Genomic DNA, 22,876 nt, shown 5'->3' with positions numbered 1-22,876 from the left:
AATAAATGCCACCCCAGCCCAGGTGCAAACCCAGGGGAGGACAGTCAGTGCCCTGAGGCCCAGGGGCACACAGCTGCTGCTCCCTGGCACTGCCTAGGGCGCGTGCCCCACGCAGGACACGCAGACACGAGTGAGGAGGTCTGTGGTGCGGTCTGTGGTGCGGCTCCCCGGGCAGAGCCCAGGCTTGGCCTCTGTGTCACTGGGCAGAGCTCAGCACTGGACACAGGAGGGAAATGACGAGGTTCCAAACGTACTGGCAGGTATCACAAATGACACCCAACAACCAAGCTGCCCCCAGGGCTGGTGATGCCCATTGGTGAGAAGGCAGGAGTGACACCGGCGTGCTCCGAGAGAGAGGAGCAGGATTGCCGAAGTCGCCCCCTGCCCCGCTGAACGTGATGGAACAGGGTTCCAGCGGACCCTGCCTTGGGTCAGCCTCCCAGGGTGTGTTTGGAGTCTGGGCCATCATTCTCTTCTCTGTCCACCCCCACCTGAGGCAGGGTCAGCTTTGAGTAAAGGCCAGGGCAGTTTTCCCAAACAGGCCAGGCCAGGCCTGGGGCCAGGACCTCTGACTCTACTTTTGCCGTTTGGCCAAAGGAATTACGAGGGGGTCCTTTGTGAGTGACCTTCCCCAGTCCCCCAAGCCATTTCCCTGGACATTACCTCGTGCTATCCTCACACCTACCCCATGAGGTAGGAATTAAAAGGACAAAAAGCCTCTTTCAGACCCTGTTTACCAGAGCTAGCCACCCTTTTCTTGACCTTGTCAGCCATAATTAACTGTTGTTTTTTGGAGCCTCGATTATCAGGACTGGAAGATTGCTGAAAGTACCCGAAAGACACCGATTTCCTGGAAAATCACCAAACAGAAGGTGCAAGGTCCTGGCGACTGGGCCCTGTACCTGAAGATAACATTGGGACAAACTGAAGCCCCCAAAAAACTGACTGAGGCATCCTCATTACAACCCCCGGCTGCATCCCCTCACCCTTTATAGCTCAGTTCAAAGCTCATGGTCTTCGCAACCAGCGCCTTTCCTCTCCTGGAGCAAGAAGACGAACTTGACTCTGCATTTTCCTCTCTTTGTGAATTCTTTCACAGCCCACGTCACTGGCCACCCAGACAGACATCAGCAGCCCTACTTGAAAGGGGAAGCAGAGGCCCAGAGAGGTAAAGGAGGAAGCTCCCCTCAAAGTCGAGCATCAGGTTAAACGGCAGTACCAGCCTCAGGCACAGAAGCAGGAAGACAGCCACCGTCGCCCACTGGCCTCTCTTCCCAACTGTGGCCCCCTTTCTTCCCGTTCTGCTGCACTCTCTCTCTCCCCCAGTGACGTGTATCTTTGATGCTTGTGGACGAGTTTTCAACTGTCCTAGTACAGGGCAGGCAGGGAAAGGGGAGCTGGCACGGGGTTCCCTGTCTGGGACGTGAATCAGCATTTCTGGCTCCCACCCCTTGCCCTTTCAGGAAGTGCACCTGTGGTTCAAAGGTCAGTTTGACCAGTGTGTGTGCAAGAGAGGGCAGAGTGGGCTCAATAGGGAGAAATCTGCTCAGGGCCAAGGATCCTCTTCCTGTCCAGAGCAGAGGTTTTTCGGGTGAGCACAAATCTCAGGGACTCCAGTGCTCTGAGGTCACCTGCTCTGCAGGTTTGAGGGGAAGCAGGGAGGCAGGTGGGCTGGGGGAGGCAGTCAACCAGTCCCCGTATTGTTCACAGGCTTGGCTATCCTCCCTTGAGTCTCCGGGGGCTGCCCCTGAGCCTGGCGCAGCTGCAGTTACGTAGCAGCATCTTTACACTGAGGTCGGCGGAGACTGAGCAGTGGGCCTCTGCCTGTTCCGGGCCGGGCCCGAGCAAAGCCTTCAGTTGCCAGGGGCTTCTGAAAAATGTGCAGAATGTGTTTTCACAAGTCGGCTGAGGCCCACAGTCTCTTTCCATTGAAAGTTCTGTCTGTCACACATCTCCTGTGGGAGTAGCCGTGGGCATTTTGTCTGTGGCTTAAGGGGGAACGCAAACCTGGGGGGTCGGGAATGTATGGGTCGAGCAGGACACGTTTGTGTGCTTTTAAGTCACTCCTGCCTCTAGTTAATTATAGTCGTTGTGGTGCGTAAGTGGCTTACGGACAGAGGAAAGCTGACAGAGTATTATCTCTGTGGGAAATGTTACAACATCATGGTCACGTAAAAACTAATAATCAAAGAGTCTTCAGTCAAAAAATATGGGGGGAGGTCATTTTGAAAGGTGAAGTTATATCTAGCAATTAAGCAAAACGTGCTTTAAAAAGAGAAAGTCGAGATACTGTTCTTGAGTCTGTGATCGTTCTGTGGTTTTTTTTTTAGTTCATCATTTTTTTCCTCAAAATAATTGATATTTTTAAAGAAAGAATTGCTCCTTTCCAGTGTGTTGGCAGTGGCCTGGTCTCCCGTTTGGCCCCTTTTTCCAATGGACTCTTCACTGGAGACTCAGCACCCCCGGTTCTCGTGTGTCAGTCTCTTATCGTGTATTGACGGGTCCCACGTCCTCCATGGCTCTGCTCTCAGGCCGTGCCATCGGCTGCTCTCTAGACCCAAATGCCCCCTTCATGCATTTCAACCGGAATCTAACCTAACAGCGTCCTTATCCCAAGCTTATTGATTCCTACAGGAACCATTGTCCCCAGCGCACCCACGAGGAAACTGAGGCCAAGGCCAATCCCAAGGCTGAAAGGGGTGACAGTGTTGAGGGTGATAGCAAACCATAAGAGATGAAGTCAAGGCAACTGACAAGGTCAAGATACCCACAGTGCCTTGTCCCAGGGCCATTCCGGTTGGGGGCCAAGTAACTGTATCAGTTTCCCAGCCAGGGCTCCTTTCCCCACAGCAGCCACTTCCCTTGGAGCTAGAAATGCCTTGGTTTTTATACAGTTTCATTCACAGACCATCTTTGTTCTGCTTAAGCAGGAAAGCTGAAATGACTTGTCCAAGGTCATTCAGCTAGTAAGTGACAGACCCAGGTTTCAAATGAAGGTCTCTGGACTCAGAGCAGGGCCAAAGAGAATGTGGGCAAACACACTGGGAGCCAATCAAGCTGACCTGGCTCTCTAGGCAAATGGGGCAGCGAGGAGAATATGGCAGTACTAGGCCGTGGCCTGAACGGGTTGGCTCCAGCCCCGTCTTTCCCCGAAGGACTCCCCAAGCCGTCTGGATTGGGCTTTCTGGTAACATGTCCCTGCATCTGAGGGCCCCATATCCCTTTGAACCATTTTGTGCCTCACTAATTGTCATTAACACACTCAGAAAGGGGTGGAGCAGTGCTTACAGGACAAAACAGCCCCGGTCCCTCTGGGGCTGGAGGACAAAACAGCCCCGGAAAACTTTGGGAGCTCAAGAACCTCCCCATCAGCATTAGTGGCCCCTAAAGGCCCAGGGACCTTTTGCCTTGCATCTGAGGGGAAGACCACCAAACTCCTGTCGAGGAATGTGGGTTGAGACCCTAAGTTGCCCTGCAGCAAAGGATGAATAAAGCATGAACAAGATGGGGGGGTGGGCAAGCCCCTGAAGTGGGTCCCACAGGAAGTCTTCCAATTGACAAGGATTACTGAGAGGGGTCTTCTCCACACCCCCTCGTCTCACACGTGGTCCTCCACACCCAGAGCCCTGAAACGGAAATGGTGTGCCTATGACACACACTTCTCTTAAAAGCAGGGTCTAGTTCTCTGCCAGCTAGGCCCCCACTGTGGTATCCTCTCCCTCAGCTCCCACTGACATTCCCTCCTGGCATGGCCACGTCCTTCTGACCCCCTTCCCCTCCTTCCCCTGAGGGTGAGTCTCAGAGTGCTCCCAGAAGGAGCAGAGCTCTGGGGGGAACTTCCAAGTACAAGCAAAAGCAGCCTCTCAGCGCTCTCGATTCAGGTCAAATAGCTGTTCTCCTCCAAAGAGCTTTTGTTCCTTTCCCTCTTTATGCCCCCTTCCCTATCTTGTACATAAAACATACTGACTTCCCTAAAACGGGTCATGATTTGCTCAGTGATCTGGTTTGTAAGGCTGGGGAATGATGCCATAGACTCAGCTTTGTCCCGGCTCTCTCTTCCATCTCCCCTTTCTTCACTTTTTCTTTGGGTTCATCCCTCTTTTCTTCATCTTTTCCTGGCCTCCCTTCCCCTGCTCCCCCTCTGGGGCTCTGCACAGTTCCTTCCACTCGACAGAGACTCTGGACTCCGCCGAGGACTTGGAGGTGCTTCTTTCCCCGGCCGGGTGGGCACAGCCTGAGTCTCCGACCCTTGGCTTCTGCCCAGGATCCCAAACAGTCTGAGACTCCCCCCACCCCCACCCAGACCCTTCCCTTTCCACCTCAGCGGCCCCAGCACTGTCTATGCTCTCCACTCCCAGGAGGTTTTTCCACCCCTTCCCTTCAGCTTCGGGGGCCGCCTGGCAATGGGACCCTCAGAGGTCTTGGGCACAGTGGCCGCTGTGGTCACTGGCGCGAGCCTAACGGACCAGCGCGTGCCCGGTCACCCGCTGCCTGATATGTCCGTTGCCAGGACAACCTGCCCACTAACTCCCACCTCCTTCCAGCCAGCTCCACACCCACAGCTCAGGCTGAGGACAGACCTGGCGAGGTAGGTGAGGCTGTCCAGCCCCAGCATGCTCCGCGCGGGGTGGGGCTAGGGGGCGGGGCGGTCCGGGAGGCGAGTGCCGGCAGTGCCTGATCCGAGGGCGAGCTGAAAACGCTGTGCCTGGGGTCTGGCATGAGGGACGCATCCAAGAGTACAGCGTCTGGCTTGGTTTTTATTTGAGCAGTGACCTTTTGTTAGCATGGTGTTTTTCATTTGGCACTATAAAGAATAATGTATTAATACAAATCCTGGTGAATTACCACTTGGGCAAGCTGAAATCAAGCCTTTGGGCACTTTGATCTCAGCCTCTGCAGAGGGAACTGCCCTCTGGGATCTGGTGTTTACATCATCAACGAGTTTATAACTGAAGGAATTTAGAGCACGCCACCCCAAAATAAGCCACTTTGCCATATTGATTGTTTTGAGTTATAGATACTGGAAAACAGCAAATGCAAGAAAAATGCTCTGACTGTCCTTTTTCTTAAAAGCAAGAGATGAAATCGCTGTGTCATTTTAAGTCTTTTATTCTTTGCTCATGATTTAAACTCTGTATTTTATTTTGTCAACTATGTCCACACAGTCATTATGTATTCCAATATGTGTTAAAATTCCAACATCTGAAGTCGCTGGAGGAATCTCTCACCTTACCGTTGACTCTCAGTCATGCTGGCCAGCTTCTCACGGGGTCCGTGACTTGGTAACGAGGTCTGTAAGCATCTGGATTTGATGGGGGAGACCCCTGTGAGGCCTGGTTGGAAGGGGGAGTTCCCCCTCAAAAGAACGTCTGCTGGCCTCTGAAAATGCTCTGGAAGTGAACTCAGCTTGAGACTGTAGAAGGAAGCTTGGAGTTTCCTTAATTGTTCAGTGTTGCATCCACCAACGCGAGAGACAAATTGTCAGAAACTTTCAGGATTCAGAGATGTTATTTTATTGGCCAAAGTTTTAACCTGCGCAGGGGCAGACCCTCAGAGTGTCCAGAGACACGGTGCTCGTAAGAGCTGCAAAGGAGAGCCGCGTTAAGCGCTTATAGCTAAGTCTTTTTATAGACGCGAGCAAGCAAGCATTGTATAGAAGCAAATGTGGCCGTTAGCTAACTGGCTACTTGGTTGGTGCGAGCATGACTTCAGCTTTCTGGGTTTTGAGTAATGGAAAAATTTTAATCTAGACACTTGAACAGGTGGTCCTCTACTTGTTCAGCCCCACTGGTTTTGTAGTTCCGCCTTCTCCACTCCCTGTGTTCTTTCTTAATTTCCTTGTGGTTTCTGCCTCCAGGCCAAATCTCTTTAAGGCAGTCCCTATTTTAACCTCTATTTTTCTGGTTTCAACATTCCCCCATTTCCTTGTAAGTGAGTCAAATCCTTGACTCTTCCTCGTCTTCGGAAAGAATCGTATAGGGTTGGGAGAGTACCATTAGTTTAACTACTTTTTTTGATAAAGGCAAGGATTCTATTAGCAGATATTAGTGTGGTTAGCCAAGGGGAAGTCTTAAACATTGAAGCATACCAACTAGAGTTTTCTTCAGCTTGTTCTCTTTCCTTCAATCTTTTGGTGAGCATTTTGATAGTCTCTCTAATTATTCCTGAATAATTAGCATAAAAACAACACTCTTCTCCTAATGTGGCACATAGCCCACCTTGCTGAAGGAAAAGGAGGTCGAGCCCCCTTCTATTTTGCAGGGCTACTTCAGCAAGGGAAAGTCTGTGAAAGTTGTCTAAGACTGTTCTCTCTGTGGATGAATGCCCTTGCCTCTACAGCAGTAGATCCTAATATCTCAATGGTGGCTATTATGGGAATTAGTAGCGGGGCTCTTCTAGCACGTTTTGGTGGTGCTAGCAAAAAGTGTGGGTTCTTTCCATATAAGTATCATTGTGGTATAATATAGGCACTTACACATAATTCAGGAGAGGTAGGGATGATACATTTAAAAATACCCTGAGTACATATATAAACCACAAGCCCTCTGGTGTTTTAGTAAGTGCAAGATGGCTACCGTTTTCAGGCAAGATTCTCTGGTTTAGGCAGTAGTCACTAGCCCCCTCCCCCCACATTTGTGTCCTAGGCGGGTATTACATATTTCGTCTCCAAATAGTTTGGAGAAGTCTGCTTCTAGAGTTACAGGGTTAGAGTTGGTGGCAATTACGGTGCCATCAGTCGTCCTTATTAACACCCACTCCTGTGGATCTAGGCTATTACTTGGTACCCAATAGAGGATTAACAGTCCTAGATATTTGAAAAAGTGAGCTTTAGTGGCTTGTCGGGATCCCTCTTGACTCGTCATCCTTTAGATACCTCACCCTGTGCTTGTGCTGGCTTTACGTGGGAGAGATGTATCCAATACGGTTTCTCTGCTACTCGGACAGCTGTTGGGGTGCTCAGCAGTACCTGGAACGGTCCTATCCACCGAGGCTCTAGGTTACTCCGTCTATGGTTGAGAATGTACACCCACTGTCCTGGGTCAGGTGGCTCAGGCCATCGGGCGTTAGAGGTTGGGTCTGGTGAAGTCTGGTCTCAAAGGCCTCGCACTTCACTCTGGATTTGCTGCAGGGCCTGTAAGGACTTCAGGAAGTTATGATTAGAGACCTCTATTTCTTCTCTGGCCAGGTGAGGAACTAGGGGTACAGGGTGCCCAAATAGAATCTCATAGGGCGTCCACCTGTTCAGGTAGGGGGTACATCTTACTCTAAATAGGGCGAAAGGGAGTAGCTCTACCCAGTTTTCGCCGGTCTCTTCTTTTAGCTTTATTATAGTTTCTTTAAGAGTTCTATTCATTCTTTCTACCTGACCTGAACTCTGGGGTCTGTATATGCAATGTAACTTTTAATTAATTCCTAGTCTGGTGGCTAGTTCCTGTGAAATTTTGGAAACGAAGGCCGGTCCATTATCTGAGCCTATTGCTATTGGGATGCCGTACCTTGGTATTATTTCCCTTACCAGAAGCTTGCAAACCATGGAGGCAGTCGCTCCCTTGGTCGAGAAGGCTTCTACTTATCCTGAAAAGGTGTAATTCTCCTGGGGCCTTTCCTCGATGTCTCACAAGGGGAGGCAACTTCTTATTCTGCGCATTTACTCTAGTACAGATGCTACATCTAGAGACAATGGAGTGGATAATAGCTCTAATATTGGGTCTTATATAATATTTCTTAATAAGTTGTTCTAACTTATTTTGCCCGAGATGAGTGCTGGCATGTATATCTTTGACTATTTCTCTTACTATCCCCTGGGGTAGGTAAAGCCTGGAGTCGGGAAGCTCTATCCACCCCTGCTGACTTTTCTGCCCCTTTAGCTGTCTTCCTTCCTGCTCTTCCTCTGGGGAGTACCCAGGATCTGGAGGCAGTGTTGGCTGAGGTAACAAGGGAAGGAGGTTTTCTTGTTTCCTTGTAGCCGCCTCCTTGGCAGCCAAGTCTGCTGGGCAGTTTCCTTTTATAACAGGGAAATCCCCTTTCTGGCGTCCTTTGCAATGTACGATGGCAACTTTGGTGGGCAACCAAATGGCATTCAGGAGGGCAAGAATCTCACTACGATTCTTAACGTCTTTTCCTCCTGCCGTTAGGAGGCCTCTCTCCTTATATATGGCCCCGTGGATGTGGGCGGTAGCAAATGCATAGCGGCTGTCAGTGTAGATATTGGCTATCTTCCCCTCCGCAATTTGCAAGGCCTTAGTTAGTCCAATCAACTCGGCCCTCTGTGCAGAGGTCCCTGCTGGCAACTCCCCTTGCCACAGATCTTCATCCTTTATGGTTACTGCTGCCCCTGCATACTGCTGTCCATTTTTGATCTTGCGGTAGCCCATGGATAGGCCTCTGCTTTGCCCGTTGCTCTAATTATTTTGGTTGTTGCCTTTTGAATTTGCCCCTGTGGTTGTTTCAGGACTGAGACGGTGGCTCCCGTGTCCACCAGGAAGTCTATTGGCTTACCTTCGACTGTTAGGGTGACCATGGGCTCCTGGGAGCCCACCGACGGGAATGGAGCCCTGGCCCCGTCAGTCTAAGGTTTGGAGCAGGACTTCGGGGCCTTGTTTCCGCCCTTGACTAGTGGCCTTCAACTTTGGGCAGTCGCGCTTCCAGTGCCCTCTCTCCTTGCAAAAGGCACATTGATCTTTGTCTATTTGCCGTCCCTGGCCCTTTCGCTGTCCTCCTTTCCCTTTGGAGGGAGGCTTCTGGGCGGCAGTCAGGATCTTGGCAACCTCTTTTGCTCTGCTAACCTCCGGATCATCCCTATTGACATATACCTTCTGAGCTATTTCTAATAACTTGCTCCTGTTTTCTCCTTCAAATCCCTCTATTTTCTGAAGTTTTTCCCTGCTATCTGAAGCTGCCTGAGTCACGAGGGCTATGTTAACTAGTCTCCTGTTCTCTTCTTCTTCGGGATCTAAGGGAGTATATACTCTATCCTGAATGACTTCACTAACTTTACTGAAATTGGTCGGCTTCCTAGCCGCTGCCTTTAGTCCTCTAAGTAGAGCCCGGCGGTACTGGAGGAGCGCATCCCTTCCCCCTGTGGTGTTAGGGTCCCAAGCTGGGGGCTGAGTTGGGAGGATATCCTCGAGTTCCCTCCTTTCCCCTAAGGTAGCCCCTTCCTCTCCTAAGACTGCCTTTGCAGCTTCCCTAATAATCCTATCCCTCTCTTCCTAAGTGAAAAGGGTCTGCAGAATCTGCTGGCAATCATCCCAGGTGGGTTGATGGGTTCTGAATATGGTCTCAAGGAGGGAGATTAATCCTTGAGGTTTCTCTGAAAACGGGAGGTTCTGATGTTTCTAATTGTATAAATCACTTGTGGAGAAAGGAACATAAATTAGGCGGGGAGGTGCCCGCGGTGGGGTGGCGGGCGCCGGCGGCGCCTCCCAGAGCGGTAAAATGACGGCATCGCTCTTGGGAGGCAAATTGGTGGCTGCTCCCACCGGCACTGCCTCCCTCTCCCTATAATGCACTCCACTCTGAGTGTGTGGTGGGTTGATGGGTCCACCACCATCCTGCCTTGATGAGTCAGGTTCCTCCCTGCGGTGGTAGGGGGAAGGGGCGTTCCTGGCAGGACTGGATAGAGCTTGGGTTTATTCTGCGGCTGCTTTGGGACCAGGTCACTGCATGGTCCTCCTTCCCCTTTTTGCTGTAGCTAGGCAACAGGACGTCTCCCTGTAGCTAGGCAAATTGCTCTCCTACTCCTTTGGTTCTCCTGCATACACTTCCTAATGTAGTGGAGAGCTAGGTACGGACTCCTGCTGGCCCATTTGCACACGCTGAAGGACCTTGGGAAGTTCAGAAACAAGAATGGTGGCAACAAGCATAGACACAAAAACAAAAGATAATATAGACAATGCACAGTCCCTAGACATAAATCCTGATTCTGGTTCGCAGCACAGCGCAGCGCAAAGAGAAACGAAACCTAATGTGACCGGTCTCAATCTTATGAAACTAAAACCAAGTCCCGAGGGCTGCGTCCCGTCCCTGGGAGCCCCTGGGTGGGTTACTGGCAGCGTCCCGCCTCCCACCTCAGGGTTGTCTGCTCCGGAGCCCTAGAAGCAACAGAGGATCCTCCCAGTTACTTACTCAGCCCGATCTGTCCTTCTAGTTTCTGAACCGAAACTCCACCGGGGGGAGATCTCGCTGGGGCCTCCAAATGTTGCATCCACCAACGCGACAGACAAATTGTCAGAAACTTTCAGGATCCAGAGATGTTATTTTATTGGCCAAAGTTTTAACCTGTGCAGGGGTGGACCCTCAGAGTGTCCAGAGACACGGTGCTCATAAGAGCTGCAAACGAGAGCTGCCCTAAGCGCTTACAGCTAAGTCTTTTTATAGACGCGAGTAAGCAAGCATTGTATAGAAGCAAATGTGGCTGTTAGCTACTGGCTACTCGGGTGGCGCGAGCATGACCTAAGCTTTCTGGGTTTTGAGTAATGGAAAAATTTTAACCTAGACACTTGAACAGGTGGTCCTCTACTTGTTCAGCCCCACTGGTTTTGTAGTTCCGCCTTCTCCACTCCCTGTGTTCTTTCTTAATTTCCTTGTGGTTTCTGCCTCCAGGCCAAATCTCTTTAAGGCAGTCCCTATTTTAACCTCTATTTTTCTGGTTTCAACATTCAGTAGTTATAAATTAGCCCAAAGCTGTATTTCTGGCTTTGGTTACAAGTTCTCAGGAGTTGTTTGTTCCCACAAAAGGTCTTGGCCAGGACACATCACTTCCTGGTCATCTGCTATGCCATCGAGCAGGTTCCTGGGGCCAGGGCTCTCTGTCGGGTCTCATTCCCACTTCCCCACAAGTGTAGCCCCTAAGGTTCCAGGTCTCGAAGAAAGACAGGTACCCCCAGGGCAGCTGCAGCCTCAGCCTCCCCCACTCCCTTCAAACCACTCTGATTTTTCCACTCCCTCTTAATTTTCACCCCTGGAGGGTTTGCTTACTTTTCTTGAGCTCAGTTTTGCCTGGAAAGGGCTGGGTGTAGTACTGCATCAGCATTCCAAAGTGGTTTACAGCAGCTGGACACTTCAGGCTCCCCGTGGTCCTCAGTACGGCTGCTGCGGGTTTTTAGGGACTGCGTTGCGAGACCACGCCAGGTTCTCTCTGACCTTCCGAACCAGCTCTGAGATTCCAAGATTCTTGGTCAAAAGAAACTTGCAAAGCCCCTGCCCCTGAGGACTCTTGCTCCTGTCAGCACTCTGGGCTTCTTCTGACAGATCTCCTCGGATCGGCGGGGGGTAAAGAGAGCCCCCTGGACAAAGATGGGGATTTTCTCAGAGGACTGGAGAAGGGAAGTGTGTACATTGCCAACCAGTGAAGCAGGAACTTCCTCCTTCATGGAAGTTGCTCCCAGCTCAGAGGGCTGCGGAGCATCCAGGGGCATGTCAGGAAGTATTTGGGGAATTTGGCTCCGCCCTGAAGAACAACCCTCTCTCATATACATATATGTAATGGAGCGTAACTTGGCCATAAAAAAGGTGAAACCTTGCTACCTCTGACAACATGGCTGGAAGGAGGAGCAATTACGCTAAGTGAACTCAGTCAGGCTGAGAAAGACAAATGCTGTATGGTTTCACTTACGTGTAGAATTGAAAAAAAACCAAAATAAATGAACAAACAAAACAGAAACAAACTTATAACTACAGAGAACAAACTGGCAGTTGCCAGAAGGGGGGGAGGGTAGGGGGTGTGAAAAAGGGGAAGGGATGAAGAAGTGCACACTGCTAGTTACAAACACAGTCGCGGGGATGTGACGTACGGCACGGGGAGTAGGGTCAGCAATATGGTGATAACTGCCTACGGGGTCAGCTGGGCACTTACGGGGGTGATCACTCCATAAGTCATGTAAATGTCCGATCATTGTGTTGTACACCTGAAACTAACACAATACTGTATGTCACCTGTAATGGGAACATTTAAAAAATAGTGGCCGTCTCTGTGGTGAGTCCCAGACACTTGAGGTCAGGTAAGTTCAAGGAAAAAGAGCCAGTTGCACACATGACAAATGCACACCCATGCTCTTCTTACACAAGCACACACTGTCACATATATACACAGATACTCCCCAATGTGCATACATGTATCCACTGTCACCTACCAGTTCGCACACTTACTCAGGTTCACGTGCATATATATACACATATACACTCTCACACATCTACATATATACACACACACACGCATTGTTTTAAAACGTTCCCAGGATTTGTTTTAATCGAAAGGTAAGACGCGCGGACATGGAAATGACTGTGATGAAGGAAGAAGTTTTTACTCACAGTTCCCCAGAAGCAGGAGATGAAGCGGGATTTGCAAGAACAATCCGGACTCTTTGAAATATTGTTTGAGCAGTTGGTCCAAAGGTTGTGGGTTACTGTTAAGCTGAAATATTGTTTGAGCAAAGGAAGGCTGAGGGAGCAGGGTGTGGAGCGCTTTTGGTGCCTGGTGGCTAAGGGCTCCTTCCTGGTGTGGAGTAGACGCTGAGCTGTCTGCTGTGAGAGCTCAGTGTTACCTGTGGAGTCAGAAAATGATAGACCCATGCCACGTCCACAGTTGGATCCCTTCCTTGACAAAGTCAGGAGGGGGGGTCCAAGACTTCAAAGAAGCATTTTCCAACCTGGTGGACGTGGCATGGAGGGCATGTTTACCCCCCCCCGAGTCAATTTAGACATATCTAATACGCAGAACAAGAATAGGCCCCCTGCGACAGCCTAACCAAGGCAGACAGCCAAGTTCCTGTTCAGACCAAGAAGCATAGTAACAGTAACTGCAAAAGCCAACGAATGCGAAATCGCTTGCCAGCTAGAATAGTATAAAAGCTTCAGTCTTACTTTCAATAAAGGTCTTCAGAGCATCACCTGCCTTGAGCTGCTTAGTTGCCTGATTTCCCCGCCTACTCCAACCTTCACCTCGAGGGGACCCTTAGACCCGCTGCAGCTGGACCTGGACCGCGGCAGACCCAGCCCCCAGCAGATCCGTTTGGCTGGGAAGGGGGGGGGGTTGGCAGGGCCCCACTGCGTTGGGCTGTGCTGGGTAGAGCAAAGAGGGGGAAAGTGCAGCCCAGCCGATACATTTGCTTTTATTTCCTTCTCCAGGTAGGAGGAGAAAGCACCCCCAAAACTCTCAAAGGTAAGCTTTGGATGGGCCAAGCACGTTTATTAGTGTGCATCGCTCACTCCTTGAAGTCAGAGAGAAAAATAAAAAGGGAATCAGAGGGCTGATGCGAAATTTTAGAAAAGTCAGGGGGGCAAAAGGGAGAAAAACACTCCCACCTTCTGCAGCCAAGCTCCAGCCCCCTGGGCCCCCAAATTCCAGCCTGATGCTTCCCTAGAGCCCATGATAGCTCCGTCAGTGGTGGATTTACTGCTCAGGGTTTGAGTAAGCAGCAGTGAGAACAAAAGCGTTGTTTTTTGGTTTTCTTTTTTTTACAATGGCTTTGTACTTTTTGGCTATTACATATAAATCTCTGGCAAAATTGATATGAAATGTTCTAGACTTTAATCTCACAAGTGCTACAAGGGAAAGCTGCAAAGAAAAAGTACTAGTGCTACACAACGGCCTTGCTTTTGGATTAATTAAAGTTAAATTATTTGAGTACTGAAAACAGAACAAGTCTCCAAAGCTGATGATTTTTGCCAGTCAGAGCCGCTGGGAAAAGGAAGATGACCTGGAAAAGAGAAGCCACCCCTAAATGGAGACACACATTTGGGAGCTGGTTTGCCCAAGAGCCCTTGCAATTTGGAAGTCTTATCTTTTGAGGTCAGTAATTTTGGGGCCCAGTGGGCCTGTTTTTGACAGGGTCAGTTTGGACTCTACGTTGGACAAAGGGAAAGGACTCAAGAAAACCTTGCTGGCCACTTGGACTTGGGACTCAGCTGCCTGGTGCTGCAATCTCCTAAAGAAAACTGCTGGCTTTTTTGGAATCCTCATTTTACAGATCTGATCTCAGCTGGCCAACTTGGCTGAGATCTGACAGCGTGGACCATGGGCAGATGGAGCCTCAGTACAAGGTGCGCCCCACTGACGGTGGGCAGGCGGGATGCCTGTGAGCAAGAACAGATCACAGACTCCGGAATGTTGCAGGTGCAGGACCCCTCTGTGGGGCCCTAAACTGTGAAGACCTCATGACTAATGAGTAGACTGACTGGATCACATGCAAGTGCTCACGCGGAAGAGCTTATTCTCTGCCGGGACCACTTTCTGATAGGCTGTGTTTTTCAGATACTGAGACTGACCGCGTCCCTAGCATGGAAACCCCAAAAAGCTGGGCGTGGGGTGAGGACGCGTTGTAGAGGCTGTGACCCTTCTGCCCAGGTGGGACTCTCGACTCCACCAGAGGGATGCCTCACAGCTGTTGCCTTGTAGCTTTCAGATCAGTTGCACTTTGCAGCAGTGGACACATAGTCTGGCTCTGGGCCCCTCACCGCTCCTTGGTGCACACACCTCAGGAAGGCAGTTTGATTGTGAAATGCAGCTGTTCTCAGAGACAGATCGAGCTGTTCTCAGAGACAGATCAAGCTGTTCTAGGCTCTTGACTGATTAAATAAGTAGGACAAAGGGGATGGCAGGTTATGTACACACCCATTTGAAAACTGGTGAAAATTCAGGATTTCATCTTGATTATTTCTTGAATGTGATTATGTCTCTCTGATTGACTGGTACAAAAATGTTTTCCTGTGAAAATGCTTTTGTCCCTCTTGCACACAGCCCTTCCGGAGAAAGGTCTGGATGAGCCAACGATGGGAAGTTTTGATTACTAAAGCGGCCAAAAAAACCCTTTTTCTAATGAGGGGAAAAAATCCCAGGCACCTGAGGAAGTGAGGGTGGGGAGTGTGGCGTTGGGGGGAAGGGGAGGGACAGCATTCATGAGCTTTGTTCCCGGAAGGTCTCACCTCTTCCTTAAGGAAAAGGGCCCAAGACCGAGCTTAGGATCACACCTGAGGAGCAATGATATGATGAGCAATGATCTGAGGGACCGGCGGGGTCCCAGCTCCTGTACTTTCCACATGGAGCACCTCCAGATATCGCCCACACCCCTGAGTGGGTGAACTGGGATCACAGACAAGCAGAACTGTCAGGACCTGACTGCGGACCTGAGCACTGAACGGTGAGGACAGGACTGTGAGCCCCGTGGGGGGGGGGCCCTGTGGGGAGCCCGCCCACCATACTGCCTGAGGCAGCCCCCCCCAATTTGCAGCTCCCCATGGGACCACCTGTGCCCTCTGGGATCGTACTTCTGTGCGTGCCCTGGAGGCAGGTTACTAAACTTGGAAAACTCCTTACACCTGAATGAGAGAAACAGAGACAAAACAGTTAGACAAATGGCAGAGTAATTAGCAGCCAACTAATAAATCACAAGACCCTACCGTCCCTAACCAAAGACATTTAGGAGCGGATGGTTGACATCTCTCCTCCCCAACCAGAGAGCAGGTAGCTTAATCACTCTAGTCAGGGCGATGGATGACAGAGACCCAATACCAGGCAAACCGAAGAATAGATGATGCCAGTGGAATAACAAAAAACCCAATTACAGCCAGACAAACCAAAGAGAAAGGAGAAGTTGACCAGAGAATGACCCCAGATCTCATACATACTCACTTCCATGCATCAGCATATTGAAGGACACGCCTGGAAAGCTGGTGAATATTCTGATTGAATCATCCCCTAAAATTGCCACCTGCAGAAAACATAAAAACTCTCAAGACTAAGGACCCACGTGCACTGTTTCTGGAGCACATCCTCGTCTGCCCACTCGTCCTTCCTCAGGTGTGTACTTTAGATAGGAGACTCAAGAGTTGGAAAATTTTAGTTTAACGTAAAAGGTCATAAGCCTAGTAAGTAATGTATGTGTTAAAGCTTTCATTTCAGAAACTACAGAGAAGGCCCATCCTGGCTCCTAGAAAACAGCTGACCTCCCGGGCCACTGCTGCAGATCACTACCTGGAGCCCTGGCTGGTGTGGCTCAGTGGGTTGAGCACTGGCCTGGGAACCAAAAGTTGCTGGTTCGATTCCCAGTCAGGGCACATGCCCGGGTTGCGGGGCAGGTCCGCAGTAGGGGGCACATGAGAGGCAACCACACACTGATGTTTCTCTCCCTCTCTTCCCCTCTGTAAAAAAAATAAATAAATAAAATATTTTTTAAAAAAAGATTGCTACCTGGGGACAAGTGGAGGCATCTGGGCCTTTGTGTTCCAAGGAGAGACAGAGGACCACCTGCTCCTGGGGACAGCTAACTGCCCAGGACAGGAATGTTGCAGCTTCTATCACCTAATCCTCCCTGAATCTCAGAGCCTTCAAATCTCACCTTGTTTATTACCTGTTACAAAAAGTCTGGCCTGGAAGGAGCAGGCAGGACGGTCTGTTAGGGTGTGAACCCACCACCTTCTCAGACCGCCGGCCACCTGAATAAAGCACCCGTAAAGATTCAGTCGCTGTCCTTGCTTATTGGGTTTGCAGTGACAGGCAGGCAGCCCAAACGCGGGGGGCTTTTCCGGTTCCACTTTTACTTTCCTGTAAGCTCAGAAGGCCCTCCTCTTGCCTAACTTCTCAGCGAGCCGGAGCAGCCTCACCTTGCCTCATGCCCCCGTTGCTGTTATCTTGCTTCTTCTGTCCTAAGTCCTTTCTTCCTTTGTCTTAGCGTCCCAAGCTTTACTAAACGTACCCTCAAATTCGCCTGGACTCGTATCTTGCAATCTGTCCTTCGTGAAGTCAAGAATCCACACTTTCCAAAGCGTGTTGGGGGCAGACCTGCCTGTCTCCACCCAGCCCCTTCCCAGGAACACCCCACTTTTAATGACACCCCTGGGAAGCACGCAGATTAGCTTCATTTTGCTGGCTAGAGCTGTGCCTTGGGCCAGTTAAAATGGCTCATAGAGAAACCGAAGGGACAAACCACCTGGCTTTCTAAGATGGGCTTTGTTTTGATGGGCTAAGTCCAGGGCAGGTGGAGGATTTCCCAAGGCATCCAGTCCTATCTCATTTTTGCTGGACAGTTCGTCCCTCATATTCTCCCTGTCCTCACGCATTTTACAATATGCCTGAAGAAGGAACCAAGTCACACCTTCAACACTTTGCTTGGAAATCTCAACTAAATATCCACGTTCATAGTTTACAAGCTCTGCCTTCCACACAGCTGTAGGATGCAATTCAGTTAAGTTTCCATCACTGCGGAACTGGATCCTCTGGCACTTTGCTATTGGTCAGAATTCCTTTCCTTGGGAGGGTCAGAAACTCGATGCTAACTGGTTTAGGCCAAAAGAGGGATTTCCCAGAAAACTCCTCCACTTGTCCCGGGAGGAGGTGTAGCTGCCCCGCCCCCTGCCCCCTCCACCCCCGGCCCCAACTGGGATCGTTACCTGCGTCTCTCCCCAACTCCCCTTTTCTCCTTTTTCTTAGGACAGCCTGCTTAGTGAACTCCACCGAAACGTGACCAGAGGTGGTCCCAGTTCACAGAGCCCACCTTTACCTTCCCAAAGCCCCCCCTCTTTCCTAGGTTCCAATTTCAGAAATCCCAGAAAAGCCTTCTAATTGCCCACTTGAGTCACCGGCCAGAAGGACGGACTACTGGTGTTGCCAGATGCCCAGCCCCGCACCGCGGCCCCTGGGAAGATGAAGGAGGGGGAGAGTGGGGTGGGGGTGGGGGAGGGGGTGGGGGGCGGGGAGTGAGAAGATACGGAAAACAAAGAAGGTTCCTGCTCGGACTTGTCGCGATTCCGATTCCGAGGCTGGCAGCCTGCCTTGTCTGAGGATCCCCTGCACCAGTCCCGCCGTGCGCCTCCCCCGACTCGCGTGCCCCTCCTCCGGGCGGTGCAAGTGGACCTGGTGGGAGGCACCGGCAGGCTAGCGGCCACCTAATCCACTGCAATCGCACGCGGGTGTACACGCTTCTCCCGCTCCTGACCTGGGGCCCGGAGCGAGGTCGAGTTACGGAAAAATATTTTTTATAATTTAACCAGACAGGGCGGGAAGGCGTGGGGCCGGGAGCGGAATCAAAAGAGGTGGGCAGGCCTCTCACTGGCATTCTGGGGGCAGAGCCCACGCACTCATTTCCTGGAGATATCCGGCTCCGGCCACCACTGCTGTCCCTGCTGCCTTCGACCTCTGCCACCCCGGCGACCATGGGTCTGCAGCTCTACCTGGACCTGCTGTCCCAGCCCTGCCGCGCCGTCTACATCTTCGCCAAGAAGAACGGCATCCCCTTCGAGCTGCGCACCGTGGAGCTGCTCAAAGGTGGGTCCGGGCGTGATCCCCAGGTGCCCACGGGCGCTGCACCCACAGGCTCCTCTCCTGGCAACTCCCTGAGCGTCCGCACTGGAGGATATCCTGCGCCGTCCTTGGAGGATGTCCTTGGACAGGCCTTCTCTGAACCTTAGCTTTTCCCTCTGAAAGGGGGGTTAATGTTACCTTCTACTCTGTGGGACGGGGAGAAAACTGGGGTTTTCAGAGTTGCATGCATTTAGATGCATAAAGCCCTAAAGACCTTGGGGAGACCACGATGTGGTGGTGAGAATTAAGGGGTGGGAAGAGCTGAGCCAACCCTCTCCTTGCCCGCCCCAGTCCAGCCAAAGCACCTGGCTGCACCCACAAGCCCCTCTGCTGGTCTGGGAGGTGGTGGGGCAGGAGGCCAATGGCTCCCCAGTCAGGAAGGAGGCCACAGCCTCGGGGGGAGTGGAGCAGACCTGGTGCTCCCTGACCCCTGCTGTTTCTCAGACCAGCCCACCCAGGGGGCTGTGGTGTGGAGAGGGAGAGGGATGGGGGCGGGGGAGAGGGAGAGGGAGGGAGGGGGAGGAGGGAGCTGGTGTGCCTCTTGCCCTGCCAGCCTCTTCTGACCTCTTTCTCCTCAGGTCAGCACCTGAACACGGAGTTCCTCCCAGCTAACAGCCTGCAGAGGCTGCCTGTCCTCAAGGACGGTGACTTCATCTTGAGCGAAAGGTCCTCTCCTTCCCACCCACCTCCCAAGCCCCCAGCCCACTGGCCCCTGGCTCTCCCACTGTGGGCCCTCCCAGACCCCAGACGAGCATGGAGGGCCAAAGTTCAGAAGGGTACAATGGGAGCAGCTGGTCTGGAGTGAGCCCAGGGTGACCAGGGCTGAGGTAGCAGGTCCCTGCCCCTCTCTTGTCCTCAGTCTCTGCTTCTCCCCAGGGCCTCTCTGCCCCCCCACGCAGGGGCACTAGAAGACAGGATATGGGACCTTTGTCTGGCACTGGACAAAGATGAGGCTGAAAAAATACAATCCGAAAGGGCTTCTCCTGCCACCTCTGAGAGTCTGCCTGGGCCTGAGCACCCAGTTGGTGGTGAGGGCCAGCACCAGGCAGGAAGAGGACACGAGGTCAGGCCCAACAGTGGTGATGGCGGGGGGCCATGTGTCAGAGGGGACCTGCAGCAGGTCTGAGGACATGCTTTCCCTCTCCGTACCTGACCCGTACGCTCCAGCGTGCGAGGTGCACCCACTGTGTGCCAGCCCCATGCGGGCTTCCAGAGTTCCAGAGAGCCTTTTCTGAGTTGCGCAGCCTCGGCGAAGTCACTTAACAACTCCGAGGCTTACTTTCCTCGTGTGCGGAGGAGATAACGGGAGTCTCTGCCTCGTAGGGCAGCTGCTGGAATATCACAGAGATGAGGTTCTGAAAGTACAAAGTGGAAGACTGGGTTGAGAGTCCGTGCCCAGGACAGGGAAGGGAGGAGACTCAGGAGGAACAGTGCCCAGGCAGCTGGGGAGGGGAGGGGAGGCCATCACATGCAGAGAAGCCCGGGGCCCCACTGGGCGAGGGGAGTAGCTGGGGATAAAGGCCACGAGCCAGGGTCTTCACAGCCATTGCTCCTATCTCTGTCCCCAGTGTGGCTATCCTGATTTACCTGAGTGTTAAGTATCAGACGGCGGATCACTGGTACCCATCAGACCTGCAGGCCCGCATGCGTGTCCATGAGTACCTAGGATGGCATGATGACCGCATCCGTAGCACCTTTGGTGTGTCCCTGTGGGCCCAGGTGAGGAGAGCCAGCTGGGGAGTGGTTGACTGTGAGGGGTCTGGGAGGAGGCAGGGGCCACAGACTGAGCCTGTCCTTTGCTAGGTGCTGGCACCGCTCATTGGGATTCAGCTGCCTGAGGAGAAGCTGAGGCGCAATAGAGCTGCCATGGACCGGGCCCTGCAGCACCTGGAGGACAAGTTCCTGGGGGACAAGGCTTTCCTCACAAGCCAGCAGGTGACGCTGGCGGACATCATGGCTCTGGAAGAGCTGATGCAGGTGTGAGCTTGGCTGGGGGAGCAGCATTTGGGGACAGCATCCCTCTTATTGCCACTGCTCAGGCAGCAATGCTGAGGGCTAAGGAAAGTTAGCGTTTGCCCAGCATCCAGAGCAAGTTCATGGCTGAACTGATGTTGGAGCCAGGACCTGCTGCTTCTGTTCTGGGTTGGGTTTCATCTTGGCTGGCACTCTCGGGCCCTGAGGTTGTCCACACTGCCCTGGGCTGTGCATGGCAGTTGGGAAATGGACGTGACGCCTGTACCAGTGCTGCTGGCATCCAACCAACTGTCCCGTCCTTGTCCTTGCAGGTTGTGGCTCTTGGCTGTGACCTGTTTGAGGGACGGCCACGACTGGCCGCCTGGTGCCAGCGGGTGGAGGCTTTCCTGGGTGCTGATCTGTGCCAGGAGACCCACAGCCTCATCCTGAGCATCCAGGAGCTGGCAGCCAACAAAAAACTCCCGGACCCTCCCCCAGAGATGCAGTCCAGTATGCTGCTTCGTATATCCAGGATCCCCTGACGGGCCTGGGATAAGGTCGACTGGGGTCAGAAGATTGGTAGTCTTCATTCTGTTTCTTACTTTTCATATTTTGTCCCTTTTCTTTCTTTGTTTAAGATTTATTATTATTGATCTTTAGAGGGGAAGGGAAGGAGAGAGGGAGAGAAATATCAATGTATGGTTGCCTCTCATGTGTACCCCACTGGGAACTGGCCTGCAACCCAGGCGTGTGTCCTGATTGGGAATCTAACTGAAGTTGTTTGATTCGCAGGCCCGCACTCAATCCACTGAGCTACACCAGCAAGGGCCTTTTGTCCCTTTTCATCTTTTCCATGTTGTCACAGTCTCTCCGATTCCCGGAGGAACTCTTCTCAGATGGGACGTTGAATGTCCTTGGCAGAGCTTCTCCTCAGGTGCACCAGATGTAATCAATAGAAAATTAAAAGTTGCCATATGTATATAAAGAGCTCCTAAAATTCAATAACATGAAGAAAAAGAAAGCAACTAAAAATCAGTAAATGCCACCGTCGGTCTTTTAAATATAGTGAAGATTCTGATACTTTGATACAGAACCAAGAATTCTTGCTTTGCCCCGGCTGGTGTGGCTCATTTGGTTGAGTGTCATCCTGTAAACTAAAAGGTCACTGGCTCGATTCGTGGTCAGGGCACATACCTGGGTTGCAGGTTTGGGCCCCGGTTGGAGCAACTACAGAAGGCAGCCAATTGCTGTTTCTCTCTTACATTGATGTTTCTTTCCCTCCTTTCCTTTCTCTCTAAAATCAAAAGTTAAAAAAATGGAGCCCTGGCTGGTCCGGCTCAGTGGACTGAGAGCTGGACCATGAACCAAAGAGTCACCAGTTTGATTCCCCATCAGGGCATATGCTTGGGTTGAGGGCCAGGTCCCCTGTGGGGGGGAGGCTCGAGAGGCAACCACACATTGATGTTTCTCTTCCTCCCTTCCCCTCTCTCTAAAAAAATAAATAAAATCTTAAAAAAATAAAAGAATTCTTTATTTTTGTGTCGTGGCCACTCAAGGCCAGGTAGGTGCATGGTATTCGCGCAGATGGAATAATATTCACGGAGCCGTGGGGATGCCTGCCATGTCTTTATTCGCGAGTGGACAAGCCTTGCATGCCATAAGCTGCCTGTCTCCCTGCACGTCACTCGTCGTGGCCCTTGCTTCCCAGCGTGGCACCCATCATGGCACCTATCCCCTTGCGTGTCTATCTGCATGTCTCTCCAGTGAGAAGATCCTACATGTTTAAGGACTAAAGGTGAATAAAGCCAGAAAAATGCCAGACCGTTACATATAATTCTGTGCATGTGAGCCCGCCCCATGTTATGGCAAGACCCAGGCTCAAGCCTATGAGAACACTGGTTATCAGACCCTCCAAGGCCTTGGGAACACTGCTCCCCTTAGCTACCCAGACACCTGGGTGAGGAAGCCGGGCTGCCTCCACTTACCCCACAGTTTTATTACACCGTGTAATATGCGTGGAGTGAAACATGTCCCAGGAAACTTCAGCGCGGTTAACCGAAGCAACTTACTGTGCTGGCTGGTTCTATGGAACCTGTGGTTCGGCCTGTTCTCCCAACCCCTCGGGAACATCACTGGCCAGGCTGGGTTCTGTGCTGTCCCTGGAACCGAGGTTGAAGTCGGTCCTGCCCAAATATGTGCGTGGGTGTGTCAGATGGTGTCCCCCAAAGTCCTGTCCATTGTCAGATATGTTTCTGTGGAAAGTGCAGGAAGGCATGATGGCCTCCCAGCTGAGGTCAGGAAGGCCAGAGATTGGCTCCAATCTTCCTGGGCCCCAGAATGGGGCCAGGACAGTTTCCTGGGAGGCCTTGGCTGGGTGCCTAGGAGCGCTAGGGCCGCTCTGGCTGCTACCCACTCCATGGCCCACCCAACCCACACGGGCCCCTGTGGGCTGTCCTCTGGATCCATGGAGGCCCTGTCTACAGCCCAGCCCTCAGCAGCCCAGACCTGGGTCCCGACAGAAGAGAAGCCCGCGGGCCAGTCTAGGAAGAAGGCCTGTGTAGGCCGAGAGGCAGATGGACAGAGCTGGGGCGTGTGGCCACGCTGGGTGAGGGGGCACTCCCGCCA

The 22,876-nt window shown here is 51.9% G+C and overlaps 1 protein-coding gene and 1 long non-coding RNA gene across 2 annotated transcripts; both read left to right on the top strand.

Annotated features, from left to right (window-relative positions):
* Positions 1-1,485: 1,485 nt before the first annotated feature.
* Positions 1,486-16,473, top strand: LOC119059217 (uncharacterized). Its single transcript, XR_005084382.2, has 5 exons — positions 1,486-1,591; positions 13,129-13,162; positions 14,938-15,140; positions 15,567-15,799; positions 15,890-16,473. It is a non-coding gene; the product is annotated as an uncharacterized LOC119059217 (long non-coding RNA).
* Positions 16,474-17,718: 1,245 nt separating this feature from the next.
* LOC119059228 (glutathione S-transferase theta-2B-like) lies at positions 17,719-21,761 on the top strand. The gene is made up of 5 exons (XM_037158828.2): positions 17,719-18,262; positions 18,877-18,964; positions 19,867-20,017; positions 20,102-20,275; positions 20,584-21,761. Exons 1-5 carry the CDS (start codon positions 18,151-18,153, stop codon positions 20,791-20,793), a joined length of 735 nt encoding a protein of 244 aa, XP_037014723.2. The 5' UTR covers positions 17,719-18,150; the 3' UTR covers positions 20,794-21,761.
* Positions 21,762-22,876: the final 1,115 nt, after the last annotated feature.

The sequence above is a fragment of the Artibeus jamaicensis genome, unplaced genomic scaffold (genome assembly GCF_021234435.1).
Source record: "Artibeus jamaicensis isolate MK-2021 breed Jamaican fruit bat unplaced genomic scaffold, CSHL_Jam_final contig_1128, whole genome shotgun sequence".
NCBI lineage: Eukaryota > Metazoa > Chordata > Mammalia > Chiroptera > Phyllostomidae > Artibeus > Artibeus jamaicensis.
This window is presented reverse-complemented; position numbering and strand designations above follow the sequence as displayed.